This window comes from Adiantum capillus-veneris, chromosome 12 (genome assembly GCF_014529385.1).
Source record: "Adiantum capillus-veneris isolate H3 chromosome 12, ASM1452938v2, whole genome shotgun sequence".
Lineage (NCBI taxonomy): Eukaryota > Viridiplantae > Streptophyta > Polypodiopsida > Polypodiales > Pteridaceae > Adiantum > Adiantum capillus-veneris.
The window spans coordinates 37,153,719-37,178,420 of record NC_140942.1 but is presented as its reverse complement, the minus strand read 5'-3'; the positions used below and the strand labels follow the sequence as shown (position 1 = coordinate 37,178,420).

At 47.6% G+C, this 24,702-nt stretch overlaps 1 protein-coding gene across 2 annotated transcripts in view; it reads right to left on the bottom strand.

Annotated features, from left to right (window-relative positions):
- The window catches only part of EMB3129 (GTP-binding family protein), a 54,106-nt gene extending 30,472 nt beyond the window's left edge, over window positions 1–23,634 (bottom strand). Inside the window, exons 1-3 of one of the 2 annotated variants that reach the window (XM_086525051.1) lie at window positions 23,415–23,634; window positions 22,945–23,094; window positions 22,735–22,851 (exon numbers count right to left, since the gene is read on the bottom strand). In XM_086525051.1, the coding sequence (XP_086381177.1) occupies window positions 22,735–22,851; window positions 22,945–23,094; window positions 23,415–23,591 (444 nt within the window). In that variant the 5' untranslated portion in view covers window positions 23,592–23,634. The remainder of the gene's footprint in view (window positions 1–22,734; window positions 22,852–22,944; window positions 23,095–23,414) is intronic. The other variant, XM_086525050.1, reaches the window with a different exon arrangement.
- Window positions 23,635–24,702: the final 1,068 nt, after the last annotated feature.

Here is a 24,702-nt window from a genome sequence, read left to right as displayed (position 1 = left end):
GCTTGATGTGGGTCTGTCGCGGGAAAACATCGAGGTTGGATGATCTACTGCTGGGACTGTCGCCAAAAGAGGGGGAGAACTTCACGGTGAGGATGCTCTATGAAAAACGCCAAGGTGATGGGAGGTATGGCGATGGGGGTCATGAGGGGGGGTACTGCTGAGAAATTGCCTATTGAGCGGGAAGCTCCTACTGCCTCTTCTGCCAATTACTGCTAACTTGGGTTTGCTTATATATTAACTTAGTAAAATTGCCCTACCTACTTTTGTTGCAAAGTCGCTTAAAAATAATAAGTGAAAATACCAATAAATAGGAAAATAGGCTAAATGCACTGGAAAATTCCCCTAACTGATGCTAATGGATTCTGATGGGAATTCCGATGATCATGATGTGTGCAACCGGAGGATATGCATCTATGCTAAGTGACTGGGCATGCACGGTCTACGAATAGACTCACAAAAGTGCCAGATCACTGCTAATCTAAACTGACTTGACTAACGGGAACCCTGCTATGGTGTAGCTTGTCCACGGACACATAGGGTTGGGATGTGTCACGTGACATTCTACTTTTCTTTCTAAGGTGAAGACGCAAATTGCCAAAGACCCACTTGGTCAGAATATTAGACAACAACTACAAGGACAAGAGGTTAATGAGGACTTTCAAGAAATTGATGGACTAATTTACTATAAGGGTCTTCTCTATATTCCGCCAGGACCAACACGCTTGGAGGTACTTCAGCAACGGCATGATCTTCCATCAACAGGGCATTTTGGGGTTAATAAGACAATTGAGCTTCTCGCCCGTGGCTTTTGGTGGCCTCATATGTGGAAGCTTGTCAAGGAGTATGTAGGCACTTGTGACACTTGCAATAGATCAAAGGCCCCTCGTCATCGTCCTCATGGGTTACTCCATCCCTTGCCCATTCCAACCAAACCATGGTCATCCATCTCCATGGATTTCAATGTAGAGCTACTCTTGTCAGAAGGATTTGACTCTGTTTTAGTAGTCGTGGATCGGTTTACAAAAATGGCACACTTCATTCCAACCACTAAAACCATCACCAGTGAAGGTACGGCCAAACTCTTTCTACAGCATATCTATCGTTATCATGGATTACCGGATGACATAGTTTTTGATCGAGGCCCACAATTCATCTCTAGCTTTTGGAAAAGCTTATTCAAGCTACTCGGAGTACAAATCGACCTCTCCTCAGCCAATCACCCACAAAGTGATGGACAAACAGAGAGAGTAAATCAAGTTTTGGAACAGTATCTCCGCTATACTATCAATTATCACCAGGATAATTGGATCGAGCTCCTACCGCTAGCAGAATTCTCCTATAATAACAGTTTTAATGCCTCCACCCGTCACACTCCATTCTTTGCTAATTATGGTCAACATCCCAAACAGGATATCCACAGACACTATCAAGTCAAGAATCCAGCTGCTATTCATCTTACACAACAATTATCTGCAATTCACAAAGAACTTACAATTCATATCAAAGAAGCTCAATCCAAGTATAAGGGAAGTGCAGATCTCCATCGCATGCAACATCCAAAATACAAAGAAGGGGATAAAGTGTGGCTCCTCTGACGTGATCTGTGTTCATCTCGTCCCTGTCAAAAGGTTGATTATCGAAGGCTTGGCCCATTTAAAATTATCCGTCAAGTCAATCCAGTCACCTATTGACTCCAATTGCCCTCATCCATGAAAATCCATCCGGTCTTTCATGTCTCAGTCCTAGAACCTTGTCACACATCTAAGATCCCAAGAAGAGCCCTACAACCACCTCCTCCGGTTGAGATTCAAGAGCATGACGAATATGAGGTCGAGAAAGTCCTAGATTCTCGAGTTTCGCGTGGCAGGTTACAGTGCTTGGTGCATTGGAAAGGCTATGATGTTAGTAAACGAACCTGGGAACCAGCACACAATCTACAGCATGCATCTCTCAAAGTCCAAGAGTTCCATCAACAACATCCATGGAAGCCCAACTCAAGGAACACCACTGCTCCTCGTGGAACTCGTCGCTAGAGGAGGGGGTAATGTCATGGATGCGTGAGAGTCAATCGCTGCATGCATCATCGCCTACATCATCGCTAGAAAGCTCTAGAAAGTCAAAGAAGGATCTAGAAGGTTCTAGAAGGACTAGAGGGATCAAGAAGTTTCTAGAAGCTTGGAGAAGATTCCGGAAGAATCTAGAAGTTTCTGGAAAGCTCTAGAAAGTTGAAGAAGGATCAAGAAGGTTCTAGAAGATTCTAACCTCCTCAAGAAGAACCTAGAAAGTCCTAACCTCCTCAAGTAACCTCCTCAAGCACTAGTATAAATAGGGGTCTTGGGCCACAAGCCCCTCGGTCTTGCCAACACCAGTTGTGAGGCTCCTATGAGGAAAGCCCTCTTCTAGTTCTTGTTTTATGTTCAAGTCTTGTCCTTGCAATCAAGCTTTGTCTTGTACTCTGAGTCATGTAATCCAGTTCTTGTATCTAGCTCTCTTAATAAAGTATTAAGTCTTCTAATCAACATTAAATTATCATCAAGTCCCAAGTTCATGTACATTGTGAGTGCATCCTCTTGCTCTCTTCTAGCTCAATACGCGCTCATAACACTTTTGTTCATGATGTCCTAAGTTTTTTTAGGCTTTGCTCCTATTCAAGACGTTCTATTCATCATTTTGCTCATCTAGTTGCACCTCTCCATGACTTTACAAAGAGAAAAATATCCTCATATGGGATATTAAACAAAAGAAAGCTTTTGGAAAGCTAAATTACCTTTTTAATCATTGACCAATCCTCATTGAACCTGATCCACAGAAACCTTTCGGAGTACAATGTGATCTTCGGAATATTGTATTGGTTGAGTTCTTAATCAAGAAGGCCATGCAATAGCTTATGAAAGCAAACGACTTCGTGATGCGGAGCTTCACACCTCAATCTATGCAAAAGAACTCATGGCAATTATACATGACCTCTCTGTTTAGAAGCATTATCTTCTCAGAGCCAATTTTATAATCAAGACAAATCATCAAAGCCTTAAGACATTTTCTCTCACAACACAAGTTGTCTGAGAAATAGATGTGATGGGCCAATTTTATCTCTATGTTTCACTTCCAAAACTTACACACTTTTCGACGGAAAAACATTGTTGCGACGCTCTTTCTCGACGACCTCAAGTAAACGCTATAACTAGAGTATATCATCAAGTATTAGAATCTCTCTCTAAGAAGTATCTTGAAGATTCTGAGTTTCGTGGAATAACAAACCGATAATCATATTAATATCCCTTATTCTATCAAGGATGGATACCTATATTTTAGATAGGCTCTCTGAAACCGGCCTGTTCAATCCAAAAAGGGTGGTAGACTTTACTGTAAACCTTGATTTAGCTTTCACCCATTATTTGTCGTCTATTTTACCTGTACTTTCAATACACAACAAAGGGGAGAGGGATACAAGCTGCTAGATTGCACCTGTATGAGTAGACAGACACCAGATTGGCCCCTAACTTAGGCGCCCCTTTCGGTATTTCTTTATTGTTCAAAAGAGGGAATAAACGCTGTGGTTCCTTACAAGCTGCCCCGCACCAACTCGGCTGAATTTCCACTGTTCCAGCCTGATTTCGGCAGCATAACTGTACTAGAACCCTTCACGGTCAGTATTCCCACGCATTGGCCGACTTTCCCGACGCATACGGGCACTTTGCAAAACCTGGCGAGAATCTGCAGCACGCTGAATTCTCTGTTTTCAGCCCTGAAATTGCGCCAGATCACCTGTATAGCGGTCCCCTTGCGTCCCCGAACCTCCTGGGGGTATTAGGGTCCGTTTAGGGCCAAAACCCTAAACCTGCAAAAATACACAGCAGGCTGTAATTCACTGTTTCGGGCTTCGTTTCGCGTGCCGGTCGCATCCGTAGCAAGTCCTCGAGCTCCCGCACATGTAGGGCTACTTGCCCTCTGAATCGGACGAGATTTCTGGCGTGAAACCTCTCCGAATTCACCTGTACCTGTGGGGGGATTAGCCGCTAGCTAATCCAATACTTGTGCAAGAGGCTCTTGCCTCGGCAATCGCGCATGAACCCACACAACTGTACATTGGTCAAATGAAGAGCCCACTAGAGGGGCATAACATACTGCCAAAGGGGAGAGAGAGGGCAGTGCGTAGCGTGCAGGGCATCACTCCTGGCACCGCACTGTGCATAAGAGGGAAAGCAAGCACTCCATAGCTCTTAACCTGTGACAAATCTGAAAATGAGGCTCTCCCCCTCCTAAATTCAGCGCCACTTCTTGATGCATGAGGCAAGTGCACCAGAAGGTGCCACTTGGCACATTTATAAGCATTTTCCCGTTTCGGGGTTGCCGTCTAAAAATATCCCAACCGGTTGCCCAGTTGACTTCACGGCAGAGTAAGAAAATGTTCCCCTTGTCATTCCGGCGGTAATGACGTCAACACATTTTCAGGTCCCAAAATAGCAATTCCCTAAATTTTAGGAGATGCTGCCATTGTATCTTTCTAGGTCATCCGACCCTCTTTGTACACTGCGGCCACATCCAGAACTGAAATGTAGCCTATGTAGCAAAGGATTCCACTTTGGCTAGTCAATGACCCCACTTGGCTAACCATAGTCCTTGTCCAACCTTAGTGCTCTCTTGCCCTCAAGCCTGGACTCCCTCTGGACAGTTCCACACTAGCTATGCAATGCAGGGCAGTTAGATTTCCCGAGGGGTGTTTCCAAAAAGTGAAAGTAAATAGATAATAAGAAAGAAATCAACAAAAAGGGTAGATAGTAGTCACACGCTGGTGACATACCCCCCTCTTGAAATCTCAAACTTCCTCGTTTGCATCTATGTCGTTCATGCTCCTAGTCAACACTGATGTATTCAACACCTGTCGACACATGTACGACACATACATGCTCATTGTCAACCCTGGTGTACTCAACACCTCGTCGACTCATGTATTGCCCGCGTGTGAACCCTGTCCCAATGACATAGTGGTAGCTGCGCACTCTGCCATTGCTTTGAGTCACTAACTTTCCAATGACAAAATGGTAGCTGCACATTTTGCCACTGTCTTATAGTACACGTTGGATCCCGTAACACTTTCGAGCATACCCAAACCGACAGTTTAAGAATGCAGTTACACATGTACTCTTTAATAGAAGCAATCACTGTATCCTTGACAAACTGACAAGAAATACTCACTTCTATAGCACTAACCAAACTTTTGGACATTCCATAAGAGCAATTGCCAAACTGACAATCTGTACAGGTCTAACATTCATGTAACAGGTATTTCATTTGAGCTCACTTTAAATACCATGTACATCATTTGTTTCAGAAGCTATTGTCACACTGACAATCCATGTAGCTTTGAAACTCAAGGGGTCAAGGTAGGTTGCAAATCGAAGGCTTCCAGGTAAAGTGATAACACAGTTGGTGACTCTGCAAGTTCACCTTCTTCCATCCACTTCGCATCCATTGGTGGATAGTTTCTGAACTTTACCAAGTAACCCCTAGCAACCTTGCCTTTCACTTTCCTTTCTTTGTGTGCCAAAATCTGTTCAGGGACCAAGATCTCGTCAAGTTCCTCGACTTCCGGCTGATCTTCAGCTGGCATATCTTCTGGCACATCACCCACATAGGGTCTGAGAAGACTCACATGAAACGCATTGTGAATCTTCCAACTGTCAGGCAATTTCAGCCTATATGCAACATCACTGATTATGTCGCATACTTGAAAAGGCCCATAGTAACGCATGCTGAGCTTTGGAAACAGTCTTTCCTTGCCCTTCATCTTCTTTAACCGTGCCTTTTCAAAGCGTAAAAGCACCCAATCACCAAGTGAATATACCACTTCACGACGGTGACGATCAGCTGCTTTCTTTTGCTTTGCCTGAGTCCTTTCTAAGGCCACTTTGACCTTCTTGTACATTTCATCCATGTCCTGAACATACTTATCTGCTTCAAATATCTTGTCCTTTGTATGCAGTATGGGAGGAACTTTCTTGCCACCTTCAACTATCTCAAAAGGTGCCTTGCCAGTTGATGAATGCACTGTATTATTGTATGCATACTCCACCAATGGCAAATACTGCTCCCACTTTCCTTTATGCTCTGACACATAACACTTCAGCAGATCTAGGACAGTAGAATTTGCCTCTTCTGACTGCCCATCTGTTTGAGGATGAAATGACGAAGAGAATTTGAGCGTGGTGCCCATATTCTCAAACAAACCTCTCCAGAACAAACTTGTCATGCGTGGATCACGGTCGCTAACAATCGACTGTGGCATGCCATGATACTTGAAAATATTGCTCATAAACAAGCGTGCCATCTGATCTGGCTTTATCTTCTTCCTGACAGGAATAAAATGAGCCTGTTTGCTGAATCTGCAAATAATGGTCCAAATACCATCGTTTCCTGTCTGCGTTCTCGGAAGATCAAAGATAAAATCCATAGCAATACTTTCCCATGGTTTATCTGGAATAGGTAGTGGTTGCAATAACCCCGGGTGCCTTTTGCCTGTCAAACTTGACCTTTTGGCATATTAGGCATTCTCGCACAAAGGCATCCACATCCCTTCTCAATGTAGGCCAATAGAAGAATGTCTCAACCGCTTTAACTGTAGCATCGATACCACGATGCCCTGCATACGGTGGGACATGACTCTCTTCCATGACTTTGCATCGCAATGGCTTTGTGACACACAATCTGCCATGCATCATCATGAACCCATCTTTGAGAAGATAGTGTTCATGACGTTGTCCATCCATTAGTTGCTCGAAGACCCTTGCAAAATCTTCATCATTTACATACTGTTCTCTCATATCATCAAGTTCATGATGATAAGGAATCGACACAGCTGAAATTTGTGGCTTCCTTGACAAGGCATCAGCCACAACGTTCTTCTTGGCTTCCACATGCACAATCTGAAAATGGAACATGGACAAGATATTTGCCCATCGCATATGCTTCTCAGATAACTTTGTCTGTGTCAAGAAGTATCGCAAGGTCTGATGGTCCGTTTGGACAACAAAGTCTGCACCTAGCAGGTAGTGTTTCCAACTTAAGAGCGCATGAATCACAGCTAGTAACTCTTTCTCATAGACCTACATGGTCATCTCTGGCCCTTGCAAAATTCTGCTCTCATAGGCTACTACCCTGCCATCTTGCATTAGCACTGCACCAATGCTACTACCGCAAGCATCACACTGGACAACAAATGACTTCCTAAGATCTGGCAACACAATGACTGGATCTGAAGTCATCTTTTCCTTTAAGAGATTAAAAGCTGAAATCTCTTTTTGTGTCCATCTAAAGGTGACTGCCTTCTTTTGAAGAGCATGTAAAGGTGAAGCAATCTCAGCGAAATTTCGGATAAACCTTCTGTAATAGGAGCATAGTCCCAAAAAGCTTCGGACATCATGCATCGTCTTCAAATTTGGCCATGACTTGATCGCTTCAACTTTTGCAGGATCCATTCTGACACCATCCTTTGAGACAATGTGTCCCAGAAAGTAAATCTCTTCCAGGAAAAACTCACTTTTCTTTGGATTGATGAGCAACCTATGACTGCGTAGCTCTTTGAACACAATGGCCAAGTGATGCCTATGCTCCTCTTCATTCTTTGAGTAGACTATCATGTCATCAAAGAATGTACCAACAAACTGCCGGTGTGGACGGAAAATTCTGTCCATCATCCTATTGAACGTAGCAGGAGCATTTGTGAGACCAAAGGGCATCACTAAAAATTCGTGAAGGCCAAACGTTGTTCTAAAAGCAGTCTTGTGCACATCCTCTGATCTAATGCGGATCTGATGGTACCCACTCTTTAGATCTATCCTGCTAAACATAGCTGCTCCTTCTAATTTGTCCATAATATCATCAATTCTAGGTATAGGGAACCTATTCTTGATGGTATTCTTGTTCAGTGCACGGTAGTATGTGCACATACGCCATGAGCCATCCTTTTTCTGCACCAACAACACTAGAGAACAGAATGGAGATGAACTGGGCTGAATCAGCCCCTTTTCTAACAGCTCCTGTACTTGGCCCATTATCTCTTTCTGCTGAGCCGCACTAACCCTGTACGGAGGCTTATTTGGTGGGCTACAGCCTGGCACCAAATCTATCGCATGGTCCTCGGGTCTCTCTGGCGGTAATTGAGACGGTAATGAATCGGAAAAACAGTCACTGTACTGTTGTAAAAACATTGACCTTTCTTTATCTAGCACAGATAAATTTGATTCATCACAATCTGACACTTCACGTGCAAAAACCAAGTACGCAGAAAGATGCTTTTTCATTACAGAAGTAATAGCAGAAGCTGATACAGTAGGAATAGACTCCCCTTTAAGCTTTACATCCAGAATGTGAGTCTTTCCCCTGCTCTGTACAGTGATCTTTTTGTTGTAGGCATCCATGATTCCCTGAACACGAAACAACCAAGGAATACCTAACAACACATCACATCCGTCCAGTGGCATGATGTAAAATTCTTCAGCATCTACATAGGACTGGATATGTAGACGCAACTTTCCAATGATGGGTGTCACAGCCTCTATATGGCCGGGACATGCCAAACCTGCCTCTGCTGTATACCCCATCTCTTCAGGTCTGATTCCCAACTTTGAAGCCAATTCTGGGGAAATAAAGTTGGCTTTGGCACCCGGATCAAAGAAGATAAGCACTGTTTGATCCCTGACCTTTCCCCATGCTCTGCAAAGCTCACTTGCATCTGAATTTGGCTTGTCGCCCACCATATCTGGCACTAGACCAGCCATGGGCTTCTTTCCTTTCTTGTCTTCCTTGTCATCAGAATCAGCTGGCCTTTTCTTTGTAGGACAATTGTAAGCAATGTGACCAGGCTGCTCACATATAAAGCATTTGTTCTCTGTCCTCAGGACCTTCTTTTGCTCTTCTGACTTGCGAGGAAAACGTCTTTTCCATTTCTTTGCTGGTCCTTTTTCTGATTCAGCCATAGCTTTGTCTTTCCCTGCGTTGGCTGACTCCTGAGTCCCTTTAGGAGCCTCATTGGGAACGTGCTTCTTGGCTGAATTTTTCTTGCCTGATCCTGCCTTGACGCCAGTGTTAAATTCACAATCTTCTCCCTTGAGCAAACCATTGCCAGTGTTTGCTACCTCGATGAGCTGCGTCAAAGTAGTGACTTTTGTCTTCGTGCAGTACTTTCTCAATCCTTTGGGTAGGCCACAACAGTATTTTTCAATCTGTTCTGTCAATGGCACAAACCTATAGGAAGTTACTGGAAGTAGAGCTTTCCAAAACTTCCGATTGTAATCATCCAGATTCTTGCAAGTAGCAGCATTAAGCTGGTGCCATTCTGTCATGACATCTGCTTCAAAGTCATCAGATAACCATGTTGCTGCAAAAATCTGCTTGAAGTAAATCCATTTGGACGGAGCTTGCCCTTGAAGCAATAAAGTTGTCCACCATTGTCCCGCATTCCCTGTCAAGAAAGTGGCTGCCTTGCGGACCTTTGAAGCCTCTGTAAAGTTTCCCCCTGCATAGGCCTTGTCAAACTGTTGGAGGAATGAGAGAGCCTTCTTCCTGTCATCAAACCCTGTAAAGGTCGTGAATGACACACCTTTGCCACCTTCTTTGTACGGAGTTGGCCTCTCCAGCGGCGTTAGATTGTCATATGGAAGTGACTGAAACATGGGAACACAATTAGGGTTCATCTGTGTTCCTTGGCCGCTATTAACTTGACCTAGAAATGCCATATTTGGCTGCTGATTTGTAATTCCAGCCATACCAAAATTTGCCTGTGGCATCCCAAATTGGCCCTGAGTATAGACGGCTCGCTACTGCTGCTCGCCCCCCCCTTGCTGCGCCATCGCTACCCTCTCCCCCCCCCCCCCCCCCCTCACGCTTCCCCTGCTCGCTAACCTCTCCCCCCCACCCCCCTACCCGCTACCCCTGCGCGCTGCCGCCCGCCCGCAGCCCCCCCCTGTTTTCGGGCTGCCCGCTGCCCTCCTCTCGCGTTGCCATCCCCACCCCATCCCCCCGCTCGCTGCCGCTTGTGCACCCGCACAGTACCCGGCTGCCCTCTTCGCCCTCGCCGTCCCCCCATCCCGCCCCCCCGTCCTCTTTACTCCCGAAGGTCTTCTGCACCTGGCTCGGCAACGCTTTCTCTTCGGACAAGTGCTTGGCGTACTCGTTCGCAGATTTTCTTCACCGCCCGCTTCTTCGACTCAGCAGTAGACACAGATGGAGGCTCCAGCTCCACCTCAGAGGGACTCGCCTGAAGCCCCCTCGCCCGACCCCGCTGAGCCCACCATTCGACTTGCTCTTACGCCGGCAGAGCAAGCGAGCCTTGCCACAGAGGTAGAACGCTTGCAGGCGACTTCTGTCATCTGCAAGGTTCTCGGCACTCGTCCCAGCAGAGGAGAGCTGCGAGACCTTCTCCAGGCCCGCCTCCTCGCAGAGGTGGGCAAGATCTTGGATGTCCAGATTCTCGGACGGGGGTACTACCAGATTGAGTTCGAGACTTCCGAGATGGCCTCCAAGGTCATAGCTATGAGTCCATTGGCCATCCGAGCAGCACGCGCCCACTTTCGACAGTGGCGACATGGTTTTGACCCGTCTTCGGATGTGCTAGTAGAGGAGGCGGACATCCCCATCTCAGTCTGCTTTCCGGGTTTACGGAGGGAGTACCTTCCACTTCTCTCCAGGATTGGCTCCGCCATCGGAACTGTCCTGGAGACACCTCGTACGGCAGCATCAGTAGCTGCCAAGGCGGCTGGCATCCCTTCAGTTCGAGTTTTGGTCAGAGATACCCACACGCTCCCGAAGGTCATCCTTCTCCCTCGGGTGAGTGGGGGTTGGTTTAGACAGAGTGTGGAGTACTCCGGTCTCCCGAACCAGTGTTTCATTTGTAGACAGATGGGCCACCTAGCGAAGGCCTGTCCATGGAGGAGACCACGACCCGCACCCCAGCCTCAGCCCCAGCCTGCCAAGGCTGGGCCGCAGCCACAGCCAGCGACACAGAGCACAGATTCAGCGCCACCCTCCGAGCCTGGGGCTCCAACGGAGGAGGGGTGGCAGCAGGCCCGTGGCCGTCGACGCCAGGGGCCACAGCGACAACCTGGCACTCAGAGTGGCCCCCAGGTGCCTACTCAACAGCAGTGGGTTCCCACGGGGAACCGCTTTGGTCCTCTTGAGCAAAAGGAGCCCCCTACGCCAGCCTACACCTCTGCTTCACCCTCGCCAGCCGCTCCGCCTTCTGATCTCCCCTCCTCCTCCTCATGCCCTCCCCCGCCCTCTGCTACCGCTCACTCCCCACCTCGCCCCCCTCATGTCTCTGCCGCCCCACCCCGCTTCTCCTCTCCCCCGCCCCCCCCAGCCCCTTCTCCCCCTCCTCCTGCTTCAGTACCACAGTCGGCTCAGGAGACTGGACCCTTGCCGGCGGCCAGGAGATCTCTTGGCAGCGCCTTCGCCACGAGTCGCCTAGCGAGAGAGGGTCAGCCCTTCATGCGGCCCCCACTGCAGATTCAGACATCTCCTCTTGCAGCTATCCCTCGTGGTTTGACGAGCTTTGACCTCCGACGTCGCTGGGATTTCTTCGATTACGGGTTTACTCGTTTTCTTGGCGATTCCGCAGCAAACCACGAGGCAGCCTGCTTCAGAGTCCACGCTTTGTTCCTCGCCGCTAGGGGGACAGAGGCCTTGGACTCAGCAGTTGGTTTCTCCTTCCATCTCTGTGGCAGGACTGAGACAGAGTGGTCCCTCGACTCAGTGGTGGGATGGTTGCATACATAGGTTCTCGAGTTCTCTCACCACATGGGAGAACTTGGCGTTACAGATTTGCTGCAGACTTTGTGGCCACTGGCTAAGTTTGCAGTGACACCCCCAGATTCAGCAGGATGTAGACACATTGTGGTGTACTTTTTTGCTGATACGCAGTGTTTGCCTTGCTATGTATTCATTCATGAGGACTCCTGGACAGAGGAGGTTGCTTTACGCACGGCTCGCTCTACTTGGGCTTGGACCAGGCACTCACTGCAGTCTCGCCTATCTAGAGGACGCTCGGATGCGGATTACTCCCCATCCAAGCCTGCTTCGAAGATAGCTCGTCTTGCTGCTGCGGCAGCATCTGTTCTCTCTCGCTCCCCATGAGGATCGTCTCGTGGAACGTGCAGGGACTCGGTGGGCCCCAGTTTTAGCGACAGCAGGGCCGATTGCGTCAGGAGCTTCAGCGATGCCTTGTGGGAGGAGAGATTGATCTCCTTATGCTTCAGGAGCACCATTTATCTGAGAGCCGCATTCGGCGATGTGGTCAGATTTTGCGTGGACGCTATGATACCTTTTGGTCAGCTGCTTTTGGACCTGGAGGCATCCAGGGTGGGGTATGTATGACTATTGCGGACTCATTACAGCAGGCCATTGTGGGCAGAGGGATTATTGTACCAGGCAAGGCTCAGTGGATTACTATGCAGGTTCAGGGTAGCCTTGTGGGTTTCCTGAACATCTATGCGCCCAATGTGGCGAGTGCTCGTGCAGAGTTTTGGTCACAGCTTGTTGAGTCTTTGCCACAGGTTGACCAGTGGTGTGTAGGAGGGGACTTCAACATGTTGGAGGACCCTTCTGACAGAATCGGAGGCAGCCATGCTACTTTGCATGGAGTCGAGTTAGCAGCTTGGGAGAGGTTTTGTATGACGTTGAGGGTCTCGGATACATGGCAGCATTCTGGCTTTGTGAGGCCTCCAGAGAGTCTTGCCTTCTCTAGATCGGACCGCAGAGTGGGAGGAGTGAATCTATCGCGCATAGATCGCTTCTACACTAGTGACCACTTCAGTGACTTGGGGGGATCAGTGGGCATCCTGGCAGGGACATCCTTCTCGGACCATGCACCAGTGATCCTCACAGTGGCAGACAGGCAGAGGAGTGGGAGCACGATGCTTCGCATCCCAGAGCGGGTCTTGTTGGACTCAGCACTCAGAGAGAGGGTCGAGGCTCTATGGACAGAGGGCATGGACAGCCAGGCTCCACCTGCAGACAGAGTGGCCTCAGGCCTAGCTCAGCTCAGCCACTTCTTTCTCCAGGAGTCTTTGGCTCGACGGGCTGCAGCGAGAGAGGAGGAGCAGCGTCTCAGACGAGGCATTGCTTCACTACAGAGGATGCAGGAGCAGCATCCAAACAGTCCATGGTTGGAGGAGCAGCTACAGCAGGCTCGACAGGAGCTTGCTTGCACAGAGGAGAGGCGTCATGAGTTTGCCTTCCACCGACAGGCATCTCAGTGGACTCAGGTGGGTGACAGAGTGACAGGTGTTTTTTTTGAGACAGTGGGACCTCGGCACTCGCATGCCAAGGTCAATCAGTTGAGGAGACCCGATGGGTCAGTTGTTTGCGAGCCAGAGGATATGCGTGCAGTTGCTACTGACTTTTACCGTGAGCTACTCTAGGCTAAGCCCGAGTCAGAGAGACGGGATGCATGCAGGGAGCAGGTTTGGGCACAGATGCCTTGTCTTGTGACTGAGGAGATGCGGCAGAGGCTTGAGTTACCTCTTCAGCTTGAGGAGCTGCACACGGCTCTTAGGGCCCTCCCTCGTGGTAGCTGTCCAGGTGAGGATGGGCTGACTTTCGGCTTCTTCTTGGAGTACTGGGACCTGCTTGGCCCAGATCTTTGTAGTGCCTTTCAGTACATTCTGCACACAGGAGTGATGCCGGATAGCATGAGTGAGGGCCTGATTTACCTCATTCCAAAGGAGGGTGGCTCCTTGGATGAGATTCGACAGTGGCGTCCCATCACCATTCTCAACTCAGCCTACAAAATTCTTGCCAAGGCTCTGAGTTTGAGGATTCAGCCACTTTTGGAGAGCCTTATACATGGGACTCAGACAGGTTTTGTCAAGGAACGCAGTATCCTTGACAACATCTTCACTTTTTGGGAGGCTTCTGCCCTTGCACGGCTCCGTGGGGAGGACCTTGTGATTCTTCTTCTCGATTTTGAGAAGGCATACGACAGAGTTGACTGGGACTTTCTAGAGGGCACGCTACGCAGGATGGGATTCTCAGAGGCTTGGATCAGAGGGGTGTCAGCTTTGTACAGACAGGCCCACAGTCAGGTGCTTTTGGCAGGAGGTAGAGGTGAGCGCTTCATGCTCACACGATCGGTCAGACAGGGTTGTCCTCTTGCCCCCTTTCTCTTTCTGTTCTATGCGGAGGCGATGAGCAGATTTTTGGTGTCACAGCAGGTTGGTTTGAGGGGCTTAGCACTCCCTATACGGGGAGATGAGCTTCTGGACGCTGAGTTTGCAGACGACTCAGCCTTGTACTTGGAGGGCCAGGAGGCCAATTTACACAGATGTGGGCAGGCTTTGGAGACCTTCTGCTGTGCATCGGGCGCACTGATCAACTGGAGAAAGACAGTGGCTTTCTCAGTTGGTAGTGCTCCTGTGCCAGATTGGATGCCAGGAGAGGGTTTCAGGTGGATTCCTCGAGGGACTGCAGTTCGGTACTTGGGTTGTCAGGTTGGTTTGGATTTGTCCCCCGAGCAGCAGATTGCTCCTCTTCTCCTGTCCATCAAGAGAAAGCTGTTACATTGGAGCTCAGCACGACTTTCGCTGGCTGGTAGAGTAGTAGTTGCCAACCAGGTGTTGTTGGCGACTATGTGGTACATCACTTCTTGCTGGATCTTCTCGAATTCTTGCATCAGCCAGGTAGAGAGGCTGATCAGGAACTTCCTTTGGTCGGGTCGCGACACTCAGATTGCCCGAGCCAAGGTGGCTTGGTCGGTCATCACACTTCCTTGTTCTCAGGGAGGGCTTGGGATCATTGATCCAGCACAGCAGAGCAGAGCCCTTCTTGGGAAGTTCGTCGTCAGAGGACTTCTTCCAGGCGAGGAGCCCTGGAAGGAGTTCTTGTTGCAGAGGCTTCGTGCCAGGGTGCCTCAGGCAGGAGGCCCTTGGCAACCTTCGACCAGATGGATCTTTACAGAGTTGCGCCGAATTGGTTTGAGCAGGAGACTGGAGGACCGATTCGCTGTGAGTTTGCTTCGGTCTTGGGAGCTATTGCGGCGTGGCCTAGAGCAGCGGCAGCCGACGTGCACGGAGGAGCGCCTACGGCAGCCCCTCGTCTGGAACCCCATGGTTAGCACTCAGAGAGGCCACTTGGTTGGGAGTAGGCCTCATGTTTCTTGGGGTCCCATGGCAGCAGGTCCAGCGCGCTCTCTAGGTGACTGGCTAGAGTTCACAGGTTTGTCAGAGGAGGTGCAGGTTGTCCAGCTACAGGGCATGAGAGGGGTTCAGAGCATGTGTCAGGACATCTCAGAGTCAGTTCCAGCTGATTGGCTCACGCCTCTCGAGCCAGTAGCGCCCCGGTGGATGGGAGCCTTCACACGACTGGAGGTTCTCATTTCAGTCAGGGCTTGCTCAGAGACTGTCCCAGCCCTGTTCTTCGAGCTTCAGGGTGGGGGACGATTACAGAGAGTTGCAGTAGAGGCCCCGCAGGTAGCAGAGTGTTGTTTCCAGAGGATCCGAGTTGTGGGCATCTCTGGGAGGACTTGCGTCATAGACCCTGACCCAGCAGCTCTTGAGATAGGACACTGGAGGCTATGGGCTTGGGAGTGCTGTCCACTGGCACGAGTACAGTGGGATCCTGGTGAGTGGCTTTGGAGGGACCCATTCTCTTCTGCAGACCGCCCAGGAGTCCCTTTCTTTCAGTACACTGTTCGGCTTGGACGTCATATACTTGCAGCACAGAGAGAGGCCCGCCCCGCTGCAGCACGTCATTGGCAGGAGGAGGGTCTCACAGTTGAGTTCTTGGCAGCTTTTTGGCAGAGGCTGTGGGACTCCAGACAGCCGAGGCGCGTCACCTTGTTCCAGTGGTTGGTTGCACACAGAGCCACAGCAGTAGGGAGCTGGCTTGTACATAGTGGTCTCTCGGCAGCATGTACAGCCTGTGACCAGTTGGTGGAGAGTCAGCGACACTGTCTTTGGGACTGTCCCTCGGCCCAGCAGGTGTGGCTACGAGTTCTTCGGCTGATGCCTGCCCTTTCCACGGCTCGACAGTACACTTGGGGGGCGGCGGCTTGGTCCACCCTCACGGGCCCGGCACTTCAGTTTGAGCTATCTTCCACCAGCAGGATGATAGTGATACAGGGGGGTCGACCTACACTCCAGCCTGCTACAGACCTTACTCCACAGGAGTGGAGCAGTGAGAGAGCGGAGTGTTGGGAGCTCATCAGCGGCCTAGCTCTCTGGTTCATCTGGCGGGCCCGTTGTTTCCGCATCTTTGAGGCTCGCCTTGTACCACCAGCAGAGACTGTTCGTGACTTTTGGCTAGAGCTGATCCATACGCTCAGAGGACAGCTTGAGGGACTACAGGGCAGCTCCGACCGCATGCGGGAGCGCCGCGAGGCTTTCCTTCGTCACTGGCGCCCTGGGCCGTTTTACTCCATGGTCCAGGGGGTGCTCAGATGGCACTACTGTCCACCTGTGTGGCTTTTCCCTCCTCCCATCTCTTGATTTAGCCTCATTGTATATATGCTGTTTTTTCATTGGGAGAGTCTCCCCATCGTGTTTTTTGTAGCCCTCTCTTGCAGAGGTGGATGTAGCCCTATGGGCAGCTTTCATTAACTAATAGAAGGATCTTTTTCTCGGAAAAAAAAAAATTGGCCCTGAGTGCTCTGAAACCCTCGTTGCATACCCATGACATTGTACATGGGGTTAGGCATCATCGTTTGAGCACCCCCAAACACTGTTCCTGGCGTGTAAAACTGATTTCCAGGTGCATGACCAGCCATGCTCTGGAATACCGATCCACCTCCAAAATAGCCAGGGTGTACTGAAGGTGGTGGGAAGACCTGTTGCATAGCCTGTAGGTTGCTTCCCTGCCCATTAGAACTAGCTATAGGCTGTTGAAAGGTGGCGGGCTGAACTGGTACAGCTTGAAAGACTGGCATCTCAGCCACATGTTCTTGCACCTTAGGCATAGGTTGTGGAGACTGCATGTTCTCCGTTAAGTGTACAGGTGTTTCCATTGACTGTGCGGTATGAATCACCTGTGCTCGAGCCTTAGCAGGCTTTTGAATATGATCGCTGAGACGGAACAGGAGGTTGCAGAAAGGCTAAAAACCTCCGGTTCTGCATTACTTGTGTGAACATAGCCACAGCAGTAGCCAACTGGGTCCTGAATATATCGTCATCTGTCTGTGGTGGTCTTGAGGACTCACCCACTTCATGTGTCTGTTGACCCTGTGAAGAGGAAACCTCTTCAGTCACATCATCTGGTCTGTCAGCCATAATTGCAATTCCCTGTGTCTTCAAGCCCAAAACTGACCAAGGCTCACTTCTATGGGAAAAAGTGATTTAGTCCCGTCGATGGAACCATGAAACCGGCCTGTTCAATCCAAAAAGGGCGGTAGACTTTACTTTAAACCTTGATTTAGCTTTCACCCATTATTAGTCGTCTATTTTACCTGTACTTTCAATACACAACAAAGGGGAGAGGGATACAGGCTGCTAGATTGCACCTGTATGAGTAGACAGACACCAGATTGGCCCCTAACTTGAGCGCCCCTTTCGGTATTTCTTTATTGTTCAAAAGAGGGAATAAACGTTGTGGTTCCTTACAAGCTGCCCCGCACCAACTCGGCTGAATTTCCACTGTTCCAGCCTGATTTCGGCAACATAACTGTACTAGAACCCTTCACGGTCAGTATTCCCACGCATTGGCCGACTTTCCCGACGCATACGGGCACTTTGCAAAACCTGGCGAGAATCTGCAGCACGCTGAATTCTCTGTTTTCAGCCCTGAAATTGCGCCAGATCAACTGTACAGCGGTCTCCTTGCGTCCCCGAACCTCCTGGGGGTATTAGGGTCCGTTTAGGGCCAAAACCCTAAACCTGCAAAAATACACAGCAGGCTGTAATTCACTGTTTCGGGCTCCGTTTCGTGTGCCGGTCGCATCCGTAGCAAGTCCTCGAGCTCCCGCACCTGTAGGGCTACTTGCCCTCTGAATCGGACGAGATTTCTGGCGTGAAACCTCTCCGAATTCACCTGTACCTGCGGGGGGATTAGCCGCTAGCTAATCCAGTACTTGTGCAAGAGGCTCTTGCCTCGGCAATCGCGCATGAACCCACACAACTGTACATTGGTCAAATGAAGAGCCCACTAGAGGGGCATAACATGCTGCCAAAGGGGAGAGAGAGGGCAGTGCGTAGCGTGCAGGGCATCACTACTGGCACCGCACTGTGCATAAGAGGGAAAGCAAGCACTCCATAGCTCTTAACCTGTGACAAATCTGAAAATGAGGCTCTCCCCCTCCTAAATTCAGCGCCACTTCTTGATGCATGAGGCAAGTGCACCAGAAGGTGCCACTTGGCACATTTATAAGCATTTTCCCGTTTCGGGGTTGCCGTCTAAAAATATCCCAACCGGTTGCCCAGTTGACTTCACGGCAGAGTAAGAAAATGTTCCCCTTGTCATTCCGGCGGTAATGACGTCAACACATTTTCAGGTCCCAAAATAGCAATTCCCTAAATTTTAGGAGATGCTGCCATTGTATCTTTCTAGGTCATCCGACCCTCTTTGTACACTGCGGCCACATCCAGAACTGAAATGTAGCCTATGTAGCAAAGGATTCCACTTTGGCTAGTCAATGACCCCACTTGGCTAACCATAGTCCTTGTCCAACCTTAGTGCTCTCTTGCCCTCAAGCCTGGACTCCCTCTGGACAGTTCCACACTAGCTATGCAATGCAGGGCAGTTGGACAAGGACTATGGTTAGCCAAGTGGGGTCATTGACTAGCCAAAGTGGAATCCTTAGTGCTCTCTTGCCCTCAAGCCTGGACTCCCTCTGGACAGTTCCACACTAGCTATGCAATGCAAGGCAGTTAGATTTCCCGAGGGGTGTTTCCAAAAAGTGAAAGTAAATAGATAATAAGAAAGAAATCAACAAAAAGGGTAGATAGTAGTCACACGCTGGTGACACTCTCAGTGTGGCACGTCCACTTAGATCAATCATCAAAAGTAATGGATGAAGCACATGCTTCTCCTTATGCAAGTCATAGAGGTATAATGTCCACAACTCAAGCATTAGGAATATATTCTTACTAGCCAACGCTACGATCAATATGTTAGAGATTGTGTGGCATGCCAAAAGGCTAAGTATGACTGTTATAAAACTCCTAACTTACTTTAGCCCATACTAACACCTTAAGTACCTTGGGAAAGTATTATTATGGATCCGCCTCAAACTGAAGCTAGAGATGATGCAATTTGAACTATACTTGACGGATTCAGTAAACAAGCTCGTTTCATTCCAATTAAAAAGACCATTGAAGTTGACCATAGGCAGAAAAAAATTTGGACATAGATTTTCAAATATCATGGGATGCCAAAAACAATTATTAGTAAGCACGATCCGCAAATGACTAGCAACTCTTGAAGAGCACTTTTTACAAACTTAGAAACGAAGTAGAATTTTTCCTCAACTTATCATTCTCAGAAAGATGGACAAAGCGAAATCGCTAATTCTACAATCTTATACACTGCTATGTTTTGAACAATCAACGAGAATGGGAACAAAATTTACCTCCAGTAGAATTTACCAACAACAACATTGTACATTCCTTTACTGGTTATTTATGGCAAACCACATTTGCCCCCAATCCTTCTCACCAAGGATAAAATAGTCGCAATCAATGAATTTGTGCGAGAACATAATACCGCTTACACTCACGTAAACGTGCCACTGGATCTCAACAAAACCATAAGAAAGCAACAGAACACATCGTCGTGAACTCAAACTAGTTGAGGGACAATTTGTTCTAAAGTTCGACAAAGCTAGACTCAAGAAACAAACCAACCAGAAAGGGAAAGTTGTAAAACTTTCCAATCAATACTATCGGCCATTTCAGAATATAGATTAGATTAATGAAGTCACATTTTGACTGAACTTCAACAGAATTGGAAAATCCATAATGCTTTTCACATGAGTCTTCTATGACCTTATGTCGACGAGCAACCTGCAAAACCAATCATCGAAGACCCTCCTGACATCGATGAAACTAAAGAGATTCTTCCAAAACAAATCACACATCATCCGAAGCAACAACTAAAGTTTGTAAGAACTCATCGGAATCACTTTGAAATTCAAGAACGGATTCCCCTTTAGATGTTCACTAGATGACTGAATCCAACTTAAAAGATGGACATCTTGCATAATTATCATGATGCCCTACAACTCATGACAACTAATTGTATAGAAGCCAGAGGGATGTAACAATTTTGACTAAACTCCTGGCCATAGGAGTAAATGAATAAAAATGATTTTTGTGCACATAAGATCTATTATGAACCTACATTACTATCTTGATGCCCATAGATTTTTCTCCTTTGTCTCTCGGTTTTATTTATTGCATTTCTTGCCCAATGCCATGTCGGCAAGCTCGTCACAAGATTGCCTACATGGACACTCACTTGTTCCACAGCTTATGATGTGCTATTGGAAAGATTCGGACATCATCACATCAGTTGGCGATGAGACTGGCCAAATTTCAAGGCATCTCAACTGAGGCCAGCTTGTGCCAGATGTGTCTGAGATAGCCAAAGACAGAGCTCCACTATATATGCCACTATATAGCCTACTATGACATACGTGGCCGCTTTCACTGCCTCTTTAGAGAGGGTTTTGGGCCTCTATCTAGAGTTATGAGATACCAGGATCAAAAATGTCTTGGACTCTATCTACTCAAGATTTGGTAAAATTGAGCCAGGTTACATATAGAGAGAGGCTCAGAGATCGGGAGACACACCTAGAGACAGATCATTGTTCTTCCATCCAAAAATTGCACAAAGACAAGAGCCACCAGGGGGGAGGGATACAAGGCATATCACTAGCAAAGGTATACTAAGTGCTCGAGCAACAGAGCTAGGGAGATCCAAGAGGCCCAAGATGAGGGGATGCTTCCATTGCCAAAAGAAGTTGCAATAGAGGATCAAATCTTCTTGACGAGACATCGGAGACAACCTCTCTCTCAATGTTTGTCTCCTCTATATACTCTCCTCTCTTCCTTCCTTCAGCTACAGAGGCTCTCTTCCATCTGCCGATTGCAACCTTCGATACGTATGTGTCCTTGGCATAGTCATGAGGAAACTCTCTTTCGGGGCCTACCAAATTGAAAACTCTCTTTCCAAACTTCAAAGACTCAGTTTCCATTGTCACACGTTTCTCCTTTCCTCTGTGGCGTTTCTTAATAAATTTCTAAACATTACGTACAAAATATGACTATAAGAAGCCGTTTCTAATTGTCACGTACACATGGCTCTGTGTGCCATGTGAACAAGCTTCATCGACTTCCAGAGCCCGTTTTCCCCTTCTTCCTAGATAGGAGTGTATAGAATCCTAGGACATTAGACTCGGCAATTTTGTGAGCCTATTCATAGGACCTGCATGTCCAGACAAGTCCATTAGATTAGGTTTTGCAGTTTTGAAACCATCTTGCATGAATGGTTTGTAAACGCATTTGACAGATATCATGAATGGTTTGTATACGCGTTTGACAGATGTTATTACACTATGGTGGGCATCTCGCATGACGAGCATGTAGTTCTAGGTAAGAGGAATCCAACGAGCCATTCCCCGCCTCGATTGGATTCCTGAGTGGACATCTGTGCGACAGTTTCACCCAAACTGCCTCTCCCCCCGGACTAACTTATTAATAAATCATTTTTATGATTTATTTGTTGTACCTAAGCCTAAGGAAGTTAATAAGTCAAAATCAGCCCTATAAAGAGAGCAGTTTACATAGCGTTTTCACTTCAAATTGAGGACGCGCTAAAGAAAGAGAAGAATCAGCCCCAACGCTTTTTGGCACAGCCTGAAGTTTTGGAGCTTGCAGATCTTCCGACGTTTTTGCAACCTACAGTATGGCGATCTCTGGTCCTCAATATGAGCGCTACCACAATCCAGCTACCCAGCCAGCGTTTTCAATTTTCTGCCAACTCCCTTGCCGGATTGTGCGAGGTCTGTCTAGATGGCCTTGGCAGTCTCATTTCCGTTTCGCATTCCATGTGACTATGGTCTCTCGCTGTACTATCATCGGCACCTAAGACTGGTAGTTTAATCGCTCAAGAGAGGCCTATATCTCCTACACAAACTCACTCCCATCTGTTGGCATGTTTGGCAACTATTCTCTATCTCTTCCTTTAATCACTAGTCTTACTTGACTGCTGCCGACGCTGACCTCCTTGATCTCTATCCCACTGCTACATAGAGCACTGACCATATGTTGAGCTCTGCTGGGTCTGGTGGTGCTGTGCTCTCCTTTGACCAAACTATCTTTCCATAACACCTTGGGACAATCCTTCACACAATGACTCATCACATGACATCTCAGGCACTGGTTCGGTCTTGCCGTTTGATTCCCGTAGTTTCACACCCATTGCATACATTTCATTTTTCTTAGTTTTTAAGGTCAACTTTTTCTTGAGAGAGCTTTGTATATATTCAATCCAATGGGCTCCCAAAAGGTGGCTAATCACAACCTTCCAACTCAAGTTCAACTAAAGCTCTAAAGGCAAGCCAAAAACGGCAATCGTTGAATAACAAGCCACAAGGATCGATTTACAGGCCCCATAAACTCGTGCCACCTCAATGTTGTCCTTAAGCAAGTTGCCAATAGTACTTCGTTAAGGGAAGCCAGAATTATGAAAAAAATAATCATCCCGATGTTGATATAAAGAAGGTTGCCACAGACATTAAACATATCTCAGTACCTCTGGATGACTTGTAGCCAATGGTATCCTCGCATCTCGTACTTCAATAATGACATCCATAAGCTTTATTTTTGTTTTCAACTCCCTTTCTGCCTTTGCAATATGCCCTGGATACCACTAAAGCAGAAAGTCTTGCAGAATAAATAACTGAAGTGTTGTCATTTAGACAGATCGAATACTAAATGATGTTGGGTGATGATATGTTCATACTTGCACAATCCTTGCATTGCTAGCAAGATAATTAACCTCCGACTGTATTTCCTCCCAAGAATCTTGCACCACACTTTGAGTCGCGGCCGTAACTGCAGATACTTTGTGATTTGGTACAGCTGACGCAGTCACAAAGCAAGGTTGTGGCAGCTGAACAACAGCAAGTGTCAAGTTAAACAAAGAACAACTAAAATTCCTAGAGACTGGCAGAAACGAAATAGCTCTTCTGGCTTCCAGCTGTAAAAAAACGAAGATTTATACAATCTTGTAAAGATAACTAACTAGAGTTTATACAATCTTCTGCACAATGGCAAGATAGCGATCTGTATATGACACAGCAGCATGGAAAACATCATCAACAGGGCGAAAGGTGGCTCAAAACATCGTACTCTCTCTCTCTCTCTCTCTCTCTCTCTCTCTCTCTCTCTCACACACACACACAGAGCATGCACAAACCAACATGCACACACCTTCCATGTCGAAGAAGCTGAAGGAACTGCGTCGCAAGCCGTTCGGGCGGCTACTGGAAGAGTGAGCTTAGGAAGTGGGCAATGCCAAGCTGCCATTTCTGTTGTTTTTGTGTACTGCAATCTTAGCAATGTACAATGATCCTCAATCACGTTAGGTGCCTTGAGGACACACAACATATGGTCACAGCCCAGAAGACCAGAACCCGGATGGCTTTGATTCCTTTTTCCCACTCTTCAAAATTTGTGTGTTTTTCAATATCATCATCGTGCTTTCTTGGATAATCTCTTTGAAATTGGTTGTGGAGTGGTCGTTTTCGAAAATGCGCTGGTTCCTAAACTTCAAAACTTGTTTGAAATAGCTTAAGGATGGCCTGGTTTTTCCATGTCTTTCCTCCCAAGATTAGGTTGTTCTTGAGGAACACGATTTTCGAGGTCTTCCGTATTCATTTATATATTTTACTCGCAAGGACTCTCATAATAGTTAGATAGTTTTGAAATAAGTGAAGAGGATCCTCACGAGAAGCTTTGCACCTTGTGCATCTATCAGAGCTGACTCCTCTGGTTAAAATGTTAACCCCATTGGGGATAGCCCTCCATAGCACTTTCCATAGGAAGATTTTCATATTCGAGGGCCAATGTGGGTCCCATATGTTGCTTGCTACTAATGCCCATCTAGATTCTAGCTACTTTTTCTGCCATTGCTTATTGAGTGGGGCGAACCAACCTATTTTGAAAATAAGTTTGTATTGGATTGCCTTTGTTTGCAGTTTGGTGAAGTTTATGTGCTCAAGGCAGTGCAAGCCTCACAAATTGGCACAAGCACATCACTAAGACCTTCGACTTACTTGTTCATCAGCAGTCGTTCGATTTCATTTAAACTATATTGATTAGCCAGCAGATTTGCTTCTTTGCGACTCTTGCTGTCTCCGTTCCCATAATTGCGTCAAGTATATGACTTCTCTCCATAACAGACTCAATAGGTCACTTCCCATTTCGAGAGCCACAAGGATCAGTGTGTTACAGAGTTTTTGAAGTATCTAGCCACCTCACCCCTTTGGTGCATTTTCAAATGTCTTTTTTGGCAACTCTCCTCCAGAACGGACTCAATAAGTTACTTCCCACTTTCAAGAGCCACAAGGACAAGTGTGTTACAAAGTTTTTGAAGTATCTAGCCACCTCACCCCATTCGAGTGTCTTTGATGCTTTGGTGCATTTTCGAATGTCTTTTTTGGCAACTTCTCTCCAGAACGAACTCCATAAGTCACTTCCCACTTTTGAGAGCCATAAG